Genomic DNA, 12,707 nt, shown 5'->3' with positions numbered 1-12,707 from the left:
GGGCCAGTCCCCCACCAGTAACCCAACAAGCGACTCCCATGCCCTACTGTACACATTTGTCCAAATGTGGGCATCGCATACACACACATGCATATAAGATGTACTGCATAGGTTCCATCCCCATGACTGCTGGATTAGGACATGTCCCTGGACATTGGGACAGAGACAACACGTACACACACATGCCGTTTGTGGACAAGGCCATTGTGGCCTTGTTTTCACAACCACATGGCAAGCAGCCTTGCTTGAGCACAAGTAGGGTCTAAGCACTGATTCTGTCTCTCTACTTCTACAGCCACAGTGGCCCAAACTGCGGTTGCCTCTCAGTGGTAGCTGTGCACAGGTATACTTATCCACCAACCTCCACAACTACTTATCTCCGGACACTCACAAGAGAGGAAGTTATCCCTCTAAGGTACTGGGAATGTTCCAGACAGCTGGGTTAGGCCTCCCTCCCTCCTTCATGCCATAGGGCACTTAACAAAATGCCACAGATCCCCAAGGTAGGGAGTATATCAGTAGCACTTGGCACTGCAAAGGATTTAGATGCCTCCGCTGACATCCGTGTAGGTTTCATAAAACGGCAACAGCGTAAAGGAGTTCCTGCTATAAAAAGAGCCCTACGATATGTAGGGCCACAGTGGCCCAAACTGCGGTTGCCTCTCAGTGGTAGCTGTGCACAGGTATACTTATCCACCAACCTCCACAACTACTTATCTCCGGACACTCACAGGAGAGGAAGTTATCCCTCCAAGGTACTGGGAATGTCCCAGACAGCTGGGTTAGGCCACCTTCCCTCCTTCATGCCATAGGACACTTAACAAAATGCCACAGATCCCCAAGATAGGGAGTATATCAGTAGCAATTGGCACTACAAAGGATTTGGATGCCTCCGCTGACATCTGTGTAGGTTTCATAAAACGGCAACAGATATTCAGTCTTCTAGTTCAAACTGCTTGCATTCACAGTGTCCTTTGGTCTTAATTGGGACAGCCCTTGGAGACTGTTTGTTGGCTCTGGAGAGTTTGGCCTGTACCTTCACAAATTATACTAGCTTGCCACATTTGTTACTGCCTCATCTGACTGCCTGTGCCTAGCTGGAGACACTGTGGTTGATACAACCAGGCAAGTGGCTATTTACAAGCCTGCCCCTGGTACCTTCTTAAGAGGTTGATCTAAATATAAATTACAGAGCAGCTGCGGGATCCGTGTTACGGGAGCGAGGGAGGCCCAGAGGCAACCAGCGTCTAACCATTATTTACTGTGGGTTTCTAAGCTGTCCGCTCCTTATTTTGCTAGCTCTGTTGATACAAGTTTGCCTACCAGGAATGATACACTGATCAATCCTGAAGAAGGAATATGTGCCTCTGAAATAAAGGTGCTTGAATGGTTTCCCTTTCAAATTCATTCATGCTATGTTGCTTCTTTCCCCTCCTACCCTTGGCAGTATCGTGGCACACAAGCGACCCACCTCATCCGCTTCACTGGAGATTTTAACTGATTGAGCACAAACAAGTGTGCATTCCTTTCAGAGATGGACATTTGGGCTGGAACCTGTTCCAAGACTGTGTGCCCCAGGGGGGCCTGCTGCTTTAGAAAGGAAAGCTACCTTTGGCCTCCTGGTTGGTCACATTGACAGTGATGTTTATCTGCAGGAACCAGTCATGGTATGTTAATGTGTGAGATGGTGGAGGGAGCAACGTTGGTGCCGTTCGGTCAGTGCGGCACTACTTCGGGCTGATACTCTTTTTCATCCAGACCTCAGCCCATTCTCCTGCTTACCTCTTTGTGCCCCCAAAAGCAGATGTGTGGCCCAAAGGAAAGGTATTGCCACAGGAAGTGTCTTGCCCCCTTTCTTTGTACGTATGAGGTAGGTTTCACCAGAGTCCTCGTTACGTTTTGAATAATCTGCTGGAACATTCCATGGGACTAGAGCTTCATGGGACTGAGTTCTAGTTACAAGATGAACTGGGAAACGCCAATAAAAGCAACATCTCTGAAAATGAAACAGATGCTTAGAAGATTTGGTAAGCGGAAGCTTCAACCAGGAGGGGATATGGTCACCGGTGAGTGGACAAGAATATTCTCAAGCCTGCCTGGCACGATAGTATAAACAGAAGCTGCACCAAGATCTGAATATATTCTATGGAACCCGTACCTATTTAAAATGATCAGGTGGAACAAGATAGAGTGCCAGAGATACGGGAGTGGATAAAGAAAATGCTTTTTATGGCAGAAATGGACAAACTGACAAGGAAACTTAATAACAAGGAAGATCAAGAATTTAGTAGAGACTAATTGGGATGTAAAAAATAATTTGCTTTGCTTTGCTAGTTATTAAGAGCGGAACTTAGTAAATGGAGAAGATGGTCATAATGTTATATTGTTACCTGAAGATTTGATAATGAGGAGGTTATAAATGACAGTAATATAAGAATTGTTTTGTGTGAGGGGGTGGGAGCATTGCGGGAGGCCAAGAGAGGGGGGGTAGGAGAATTGAGAAAAGGATATATGTGGAAAGAAAAGTTGTACTGTTGAATATGAAGATATATCCGAGCAATAACATTTGTTTAAAAAAAAATGATCAGGTGGCTTTCAGTCACAAAGGAGCAAACAGGTACCTCAAGCTATGACAGTATGTTTGGACTGTGCCCTGTTCCCTGTGGGAGTTCTCCTTCAGTGGCACACAGCAGTGCTCTTTTTTTTTGTTGGTAAAAAGAAAATGTCAGTGTTCACAAGATCGCACCAATTGCCCCCTCAGGACTTGGATGCCCCCCCCCAAAAGGTGCCCACACCCTGTACCAGCGAGTGGTAGTACCACCACCAAAAAAGTCTTGGTGCACAAGAGTCAGTCGGTCCACTCCCCCCCCCTTTATTGTATTCATAGCCCTCAGTGCAATAACTGATGGCACAAAACATTTATACCCCCTGAATACTACAGTATCCAAAGCTGCTTTTACTATAGCTGCCAATAGTACCAAGCAGCAGTACAGGGAAGGCAACAGGGTATAAGAATCCTGGTGGTTAAACCTCCATCTTTTAATGTGCAAGGAAAGTAGCAGAATGTGTGTGAAGTGGTTTTAGTCAGTTGCACACACCATGTAGCAAACGCAGCTTGGTTGACATCTGAGTGTACATCCAGGGGTCATTTCGTGGAAAAAGAGGTGCAGGAGCTCATTAGCATAATTTATTAGCATAACTTATTTGCATATACCACATCACCGGAAGTGTGTCAGAAGGCAACACCCACCACTCAGGCTCCACTGGACTGTTTTGGATTGCTAGCTATTGGGGGGGGGACGTGCAGATCTGCCTTCGCTTGTGCCTGAAGGTGGGCTTGGGGGGGGGCCTCTGCAACTTACCTGGCTGCTTCTTGCTCCTCGTGGCCCGACTGAGGGCTGCTGGGAGCAGGGGGCGGGGCTTGTTGCATGTGCCCGCCCCCTGGGCTCCTTACTGCCAGAGCTCCGCTCCTGTGCGCTCCCGCAGGAAATGACCCCTGTGTATATCCAACCATCTACAAGAAGCAGCAATGAAGCAACCAGCTCAGCAATTTTTCATTAGACTTTTACAGCCTATTTATTTCAGACACACACTTAACTCTCTCTCCTATAAATCAATAGGCTGTCAAAGCCCTTGAGAGACCACACACAGAAATTGCCCCTTTCTGCCATTCAGCAGGCTAACTCTACCTGTTCAATAAGCTTTCTGAAAGTGTTCTCCAAGATCTATACAAAGGACACGTGCCCATATTGAAGGCATCATGTATGCTAAAATGATACAGTAAGGCAACATGGCAATTGGTAAAGGAATTTAATACACTTATTGGTCCATTTCCTTTAGTAAACAAGAAAAGAAACAGTATTCAAAAATGTACACACATAGTTTAATCAAGCATTACAAATTAGTTCCCCCATTCAAAAAGTTCCAATTACATAATACAATACTTTTATATATAAACATATATATATATATATGAAAAGTTGAGCGTGCCATTGCTAGCACCTGGCCAGACACTTGGGGCAAATTCCCCTGCACAAGCCCCACTGTGTTCACTCTTTTCAAGCAGACATGTACAGAACTTCCTGGTTACTTGCAGCCTGACATACCAAGAGCTTAAACCGGTTTAAAAATTCAGCTTCTCAGGAGTATGTGTAACTACACTCCCCTAAATGTAGGAAGAGGACCAGCATGCACAGTATCCACTACCTGGGAATTCACAGCTTTAATTTTGGTGACAAATGCATTTTTACTTTAATTATAGTACCTTTTAAATTGTTAGGCTGTCCCGTCTACAGCCATTGTTTTAACCCTTTAATCTTTGTTATGGCAAGTGGCTAAGAATTTTATTTTTTTACTACTCTAATACTGTTGCTTTCAGTTTGAATTTAAGCTAAGAGAAGGGATAAAAGACAAAAAATAAAGTTCTGTAAATAGATTTCACAAGAACATTAGCCGTGCTGTTCTGTTTAAACATGTGCGGCAAAAAAACTCTCGTTTCTCTGAGACACATTAAGCCAGTTTCTTATGTAGTGGGTCCTAGAGCCAATGAAAGGCAGAATAGATTTCACGGCAGAAATGGGCCATCTCTCCCCACTGCATCTGTCAAAACCACCTTGAATGGCCAAAGGCCTATTCAAACTACAAAGCAAGATTTTGTACACTGGTATCTGCCGCACAATTTTGGTAAAGAATCACAAAGGAAAATGTACAGTTCCAAAAACTTGTGGACATATGATGGGTACATGCAAGGCAGCCAGTTTCCCCATCACACTGGCACTGTGAGCACCAGTGTACATACAGATGTCTTTAGCATATAAATGTTGAATCTGCTCACCATAGGCTGTCCCGTCTACAGCCATTGTTTTAACCCTTTAATCTTTGTTATGGCAAGTGGCTAAGAATTTTATTTTTTTACTACTCTAATACTGTTGCTTTCAGTTTGAATTTAAGCTAAGAGAAGGGATAAAAGACAAAAAATAAAGTTCTGTAAATAGATTTCACAAGAACATTAGCCGTGCTGTTCTGTTTAAACATGTGCGGCAAAAAAACTCTCGTTTCTCTGAGACACATTAAGCCAGTTTCTTATGTAGTGGGTCCTAGAGCCAATGAAAGGCAGAATAGATTTCACGGCAGAAATGGGCCATCTCTCCCCACTGCATCTGTCAAAACCACCTTAAATGGCCAAAGGCCTATTCAAACTACAAAGCAAGATTTTGTACACTGGTATCTGCCGCACAATTTTGGTAAAGAATCAAAGGAAAATGTACAGTTCCAGAAACTTGTGGACATATGGTGAGTACATGCAAGGCAGCCAGTTTCCCCATCACACTGGCACTGTACCAGTGTACATACAGACGTCTTTAACATATAAATGTTGAATCTGCTCACCTTTGTAGAGAAATATCTAACTGCTAGCCAATGGATTCTCTCAGGCTACCCACTACCACTGAAGGCTCTCTCAAGGCAGAAACACATTGAAAGGAAACCTGAAGCAGCGAAATGACTCTTTCCACCATGCATTTATTGAACCGTTCTTTCTACAAAGATCTCCCTTCAGAGGTGAGTGGCTGGGGGAGGGGTGTAAATGTTCTGTTTCCCTCTTTAGAAGCAGCTAAACTCTAGGACAGTGACTCACCAATGTTGTGCCCCCAGAGGTGCTTTCTGGCACCCACTCCTCTTGTCCAGAGCTGCTTTTTCTCAAAGCTAAAACACAGTCCAGGCTTTCCTTCACCTCACCGGAGCAAAAGCAAAGAGCGAGAGTCCAGTAGCACCTGAAAGACTAACAAAATCTGTGGCAAGGTATGAGCTTTCGTGAAATATCTGAAGTAGTGACGCTCATACCCTGCCACAAATTTTGTTAGCCTTTAAGGTGCTACTGGACTGTGACTCTTTTCTACTGCTACAGACTAACATGGATGGGTATTCCATCTTGATCTATCTCCTTGGGGAAAAGGTATCTCAGAAAAGCCCAAGAGGCATCCTCTTTGTGTCTGTAAGGAGCATCCATCCGGAAGGAGTTGCCCTCTCCATCCTAGGACAACACTTGGCTTGGAACCGTTCGATATTGAGTCCCACAGAGGTGGGAACAGACACATTTGGGTCATGGCTTTCCCATAGCAGCCATTTTGTGGTGTTACCCACCACCTTTTCCAAAATTCCAATAGTGTCCATGGAATCAACAGGGCTGGAAGCCCCTGCTCAAGAGCCTAAGGAAAGCTGGAAGTACTTAGCTTGATGCTACCCTGATTGGGGGGGGGGGGGACAACACTCCCTTATCTTGTACAGCTAATCTCCCATTTCTCGATTGCTAGAGAGACAGAGAAGTCGGCCAACCAGCCACATGTCTTCTCCTTCCCTCTACAGAGATAGAACCAAAACCAGCACTTTTAGCTTCCCTCCTTCAGTCAGCCTTTCAATTACACGGCTGTGCCTATTCCAAAAACCATTTGGAAAGCTGTGTTCACAGGGAAAGCTTAAAACCACCCTCTTCCGAGCTGCATTCACTGCTGCTGCAAATGCAAGTCATCTGCTCTAGTGAAGGATCATCCAGACAAGAGTTTTCTATGCTCTTTCCTCTTGTCAGCCACCACTTTCACAGTATTTTTTTTTTTTTGCCGCAGCACTGGAGGGCTTTTATTTTCAGTGGCTAGTTGCTATAAGTGCCCTGGTGACTACTGATTTCCTTCAAAAACCAAAAGAAGCCCTCCCATGGCGCTGCAAGGAAAAGAGTGGCTGCAAGGGAGCAACAGGAGGAGAAAATTAACAATATGGGTGAGACCTTTGAAAACGCACACCTTTCCCATCCTGGTGGTGCACTGATGCTCTCGAACTGTCTCCTTCCCGAAGAGATCATCGTAAATGAGGTTTGTGCCAAAGATGGGAGAAACCTGAAATGTGGACGGCCAGAAGGCAAAAAACATGTTGGATACTCCTAAAGCAGAAACAGGAAAAACATCTGGGTGGAATCAGCCATGTGCGAGTTTAATGACAAGTCATCGTTCATGCATTTATAAAGCCTACAATGGGGTAGAACACTAGCATTAGCCTAACAACCCCTACTGGAAAAAGAGTTATACCCTTCTGAGTCTACTGAAGTCCATGGGCTTTGAACAGTGTAATTCTACTTAGGATTGCTCTGTCAGTCTCAAATGTGAAAATACTCAAGGACTTCAATTTTGCAACCAGACTAACATCAACAGGCCTTTTGTGGCTGCAGAACACAAAGCCAAATTTGTAACACTGTCTGCATTGCAGTGACCCAACACACTTCTTTTACTTATTTTTGGACATCAACTGTAAGTTCAGCAGCAGATTTAAATGCCACCAGCTTAAGTACAGCTATTAGAGCAAAATGGTTTATCCAAAGCATGCCGTTTGGCTAAAACTGCCAGATATCCTGGGAGCGGTGAGGGAATGGAGATCTATGTCAGTGTCATGATCACTTTACAAAGAGCCAGGAAAAAAATAACACTAAACATTTTCATCTTCATAACTGTAAAATCCCCCACTTTATACTTATCAAAAATATTTGGTAAAAGCAACAATAGTTTTATAACCTTACCAAGTCTAGAAACTACTGACATTTTAAAAAGACCTTCATTTGTTCAAAGTAAGAAAAGCTTGGTCAAAATGTAGGAACCAGTGACAAAGCCATAGGCATTGACCTTTTTCTAAAGAAAAAAGACAGCAATGAAAATGTAATTAGACAGCAATCTTACCAACCTAGCTTCTTGGAACAAAAGCACACCTACTAGCACAGGACAGAGCAAACATTCTTAAGCCTATTAAACACATAGCAGCTTCACGATCTAAAAGGCAGTCCCAACTGCCCTCCAGCTAAAAGCTTATTCCTGCCCACGTACCTGATCAAGACCCCGGTGTCTGTAGTCCGAACATACAGTTGGCATAAATCCTCCCTGGTATAGCAATGATTAGATTGGCTGGGGGGTGGGCAAGAGCCAAGCAGAATGGGCCAACCATCAGTTTGACACATCTGCATGCAGATATCCTCCACTACGCATCACTGTATATAGGGTTACATGCAGGCCTTACGTGTCAGCCATCATTTTGTGCAAGTGAAACGTGGTTCAGATTTTGGACCAAAAGACAAGACACTCTGCAGGACATAATTCCGCCTATAAAGCTGCCTTTTCAAGAAAGCGACCACATCTTTCTCCTGCTAAGAAGCACCTTCCCTTACAACTGCAGGACAAAGGGGCAGGAGCCTGCCGGGTATGCTCCGATGCTTGCAGGATGTCTTACATTGCTGACAAATAAACAAAGAAACAGCAAAGCCAGGATTTGAAGGCTGGAGGCTTAAAGGCATGCTTCCAGAAATGAACATTGTCAACACAGATGAGGGAATCCCTGACAAAACACTCTAGCAAAGCACAGTCTCATTAACATTTGGAAGGATACCATTATTTTAATATTCAATTTTATTGGGATGCACAGGGGAAATCAATGACATTCAGTTTATTACATAGGGCCTTCATTAACAGGTACTTACTTTACCATAGCACAGGATCTGCAATATGCCTATCCATTTAACATAAATTACAACAATTGGAGTGGGAAGTCCTACAGCTACTGTAACTGTAAAGGGGAGGGGGCATTGTTGTGCTCATAGCACAATCCACCTATTCATTCATTCTGTATGAAGCATATTCCACCTGAATCAGGCTTAACACACTTATTTTGGGAATGTAAAAAGGAGAATCTTGGGGCATCTTGATAGCTAACAAGATGTCAAAATTCCTGCTCAGCACCAGCCTATACTTTGCTTCCTGCCAGAGCACCACCATACGTTGCAATTGTTGTGTGACTAGATATTTTTGATCCTACAAATGAATTGTCACACAAGTACAAGGTTATTTCTGGATGCTATAACCAGCTACCGCCGCATCAGAAATTTCTGCTTGGTCATCAAATGAGAAATATAATGTGGTTAAGTTTTGAGACTGGAGAAACCCTTCTGAATTATTTGTCACTAGTAAAAAGTATCTTATTTACTCAAATGTATTTCTAGAAAAGTGTCTCAAGTCCATAAAGGCTTCACACAGAACAGATGGTGTACGTGATGCTCCAATGCTGCAAAAAAAAAGATACAGAACTTCTTTGGGGATTACAAGACAATTGCACATGTGAAAAAGTTAAAGCTCATTTTTTAACAACCCAAAAACATGTGTAGCCAAGCAACCACTAAGTTTAACTTTTTGTACCCCCCCCCTCCAAGTCTCAAAGAGTTAGCATTTCCACAGCACTAAAAATACTCTAGCAAGCTTCATATATACTTAAGGCTTGGATGCCCCTTACTGTTTCAATGGGGAGAAGGATTTCTACCTACAGAGCATGACTTTCACACCTTCCCCCTCCTGGGGACCCCCAGGAAAAATGTTTCAGGGGGTGGCGTTAGGGGCTGCAGTAGGATGGGTAAGCTGGAAAAGTCATACTCTGAAGTCCTTCTGTCCATGGAAATGCTCATCCAAATTAAAGCCATTACACCTCAGCAGACCTTACAAACCACCCTATAAAGTGGATCAATATTTTCATCCATTCCATACACTCCCCAGATCTTTCATGTACGAATGACAGGCAAGTGGTTTTGCGTGAAGCTACCTAACAAATTAATGATTGAGGTAAAATATGAACTGTACATTCCCAATTCTTAGCTACTATATTAAGTCTCAAAAACACAATTAATATACATTGTTAGAATTTTGAAACGTCTCGAAAGAAAAGAAATACAAGAGAGATGGGGGCTGAGGAGATGATTACAGCTGGTTGTTCCACCAAAGTATTCATTCTATGAGGAAAATGGGGAGAAAGTAGAAATGAACGTAGATCAGGTCAGAAGGAGTAAAACCACATAGTCCCCTGTCCCCAGAAAACTGGTCAGCAATAATAAACTGGACTTCAGTGACATTGGAAAGGCTAAACTTTGCCTAGTGATTGAGGAAGTTGGTCTAAGGAAACCCTCCAAGTTCAATGGGACTTGCTTCTCACATCTCAAATGTTCTTAACACTGGAATCTTAGAAACCATTAAATTTAAAATCCCTGTAGCAGATTTATACCCTAAACATAATGAGAATGAGTGTTGCCCACTAAGGCACCGTATTCAACACAAACAGGATTTTCTATTTCATAAACTGAAGTCTAAGTTTACACTTTTAGCACATGAGGACTGGGGGAAAAAACCCTACCCCTTAGAGAAGCTCCAAATTCTGAGACTAAAAAGATGTTACCAAATAATTAGGAACCTCCCCCCATGAGTTTTCTGTTCAGTCACCAAAATTGTTGGTGATGGGCGCCATCTTGGGGACAACCAAAATATTACAGAGCAAGTGAGGACTTCTTTATCAAAGAAGGGAAAATAGCCTCTTGTAGGCCACTAGTTTGAACGGAGACATGAGGGGGACCTACTTAACTTCTTCCCTTCCTGCCATTTGTCCATCCAAATGCTTGCTCCAATCCTGTATTTTACCTCATGGATAGGAATCTGGAAGAGGGAAGAGTGGTTTTGAGCAAACAGAGCTGTTTAGTTTTTAAAAAACCCATTGGGATGCTGATCATGTATCTTCTGAGCATCCTTTAGCTTGGCCTTTAGCCATCTCTCCTTCCTGCACACACAGGTGTGAATGTTTTCTCTATAATATGGATGGGCCTCTATAAGTACACCTTTCTGTTTGGACTCACAGGCAGATTGAAACCAGCTAAAACTTGTACGATTGCCATTATTTACACCCCCGCCCGCACACCCGTTTAGGAATACAGTGGTAAAGATGGGCCTTTACAAAGCTATGAACAACTTGAGCTGCTGATCTAGTGAATCCAAATTTAAGATCTCAAAGGTGTAAGTGGTTTAGGACACACTCAAAAATACCAAAAGACTCACCACACTTCTTTTCAAGCTTGTGTGTTAAACATTTGGGAGGGCAGTCTAGAGAGTTACTGAAAAGAATTAGGATGGGGGGAGGGCAGGGCTATTTTGGGGCAGGAACGCACAGGAACAGAGTTCCAGCTGGCTCCCGAGTTGGCCACGCCCAGCAGGAACTCATTAGCATAATAGGCCACACCCAACAGCAGAAAGTCATTAGGGATGTGTGGCCTAACATGCAAAGGAGTTCCTGCTATAAAAAAGCCCTGGGTTTTGACAACAAAAAAGGTAAACAGAATAAGAAGCAAAAGGTGAGTGTGTCTGGATGACTACACTTCTGCGAACATGGGGTGTGTGGCCTAATATGCTAATGAGCTGTGCTGTCAGGGGTATGTCCTAAAAGCAAATGAATTTCTCCTGTTGGGTGTGGCCTATTATGCTAATGGGTTCCTGCTGGGCTTTTTCTACAAAAAAAGCCCTGGGGGAGGGAATCCTGTGGTATGTATATGGTATTGTATAAAATAAAATGAACGGCAGGGGAAGACCTGGCATGTTTACATCTGGTATTTTAACAGTTTGAATACACTTTAAAACAATGAACAGAAAGTGAGCACTCAAAAGCAGTGGTGGTGACGGAGGAAAATCAGAAGACTCTATTTATACAGTGGTACAGTTATAACTGCTCAGTACAATATTACTCTCAAGCCCCACACATACACATCTACATAAAAGGCAATTTCTGCAGGAACTCCTTGGCTTCATGATAGTTAGAAAAGATAAGCAAAACAGATGTGCTGGATCAAGCGTCTTCCCTGGCAAGTCTTTTCCTTAAACTAAATATGTGGATTTGAGGACCATGAAACATTGCTTGCAATGTTAAGCCAATAAAATTTTGTTTAAGCATTTTATCCCTTCTGTCCTCCTAACATGCCACACGAGGGGCTTTTCTATGACTGGTCGAGAAACATGTCAGTTGGATTTATCCCCCCCCCAAACTAAACTCTCCTCACCCCTGTCAGTTTTCACAAGTAAGTTTGAGGTGAAATTGTGTTATGTTTAGCAAGACTCGGGCCCTCACAAGATCTATCCTAAGACAAAAATGCCAGCAATTGTAAAGGGGAAAAAATCAAACTGAATTTTAAAAAACCTTCTGGATTCTTTGGGCAATACCCTGACATTTTCCCCTCCTTTCCTCCCCCAAAATGGCTAGTAAGGTTGTGGGAAATGGACTACATGCCACACCCACAGGACAGATGGCAAAGTTTACCTCATGAACATTCTGCCAAGTTTCTAGTACATTCTACCAAGACAACTCTTTCCCCTGGTCTTGCTTACCTGATCAAAAAAACCACACGGTAATTCAGAACTGTTACAGAATCCAGTAGTTATCCTCACCATCCATATTCCTCTTCCATAAAAGAAGTATTTTTAAAAAGATTTACGGGAAAAACACTACTTTTTTTTTTTGCATGATCAACCACCCCTTAACTTGGGAAGCAAGAAAAAGGGAGGGCAATAAAGATGTCATGTTGGCACCTTGCATTTAAGAGTTTTTTATTATTATATAAGTGTTTCACTGAGCAGCTTCATTCAATATAAAGCAGTCCAAGAGAAGAATAAATCCCTGTGTTTTCATCTGCCCATTAGCCAAGGGATCGCCTCATTGGCCAACTCAGATGGTTTAATAAAAAGGTGGCAAAAATGTGGAGTTGCAAGCACTCAGAAGTTGGTCTGTCCCAAATTTCGGCACAGGCAGTGTTTCATCTGGAAATGGGGAAAGGGGAAGAGGAAAATCACACAAAATCGTGCATAGGTGTATCTCCAGTGGTA

At 43.2% G+C, this 12,707-nt stretch overlaps 1 protein-coding gene across 1 annotated transcript in view; it reads left to right on the top strand.

Annotated features, from left to right (window-relative positions):
- SLC46A2 (solute carrier family 46 member 2) overlaps nt 1-2,460 on the top strand; it is a 17,131-nt gene extending 14,671 nt beyond the window's left edge. The window contains exon 4 of the mRNA XM_015417416.1: nt 1,448-2,460. Coding sequence (XP_015272902.1) covers nt 1,448-1,505 — 58 coding nt within the window. The 3' untranslated portion in view covers nt 1,506-2,460. The remainder of the gene's footprint in view (nt 1-1,447) is intronic.
- The last annotated feature ends 10,247 nt before the right edge of the window (nt 2,461-12,707 follow it).

This window comes from Gekko japonicus, unplaced genomic scaffold, assembly GCF_001447785.1.
Source record: "Gekko japonicus isolate JY-2015 unplaced genomic scaffold, Gekko_japonicus_V1.1 scaffold2613, whole genome shotgun sequence".
NCBI lineage: Eukaryota > Metazoa > Chordata > Lepidosauria > Squamata > Gekkonidae > Gekko > Gekko japonicus.
The sequence above is the reverse complement of the archived record's forward strand: the minus strand, read 5'-3'. Positions and strand labels throughout refer to the sequence as shown.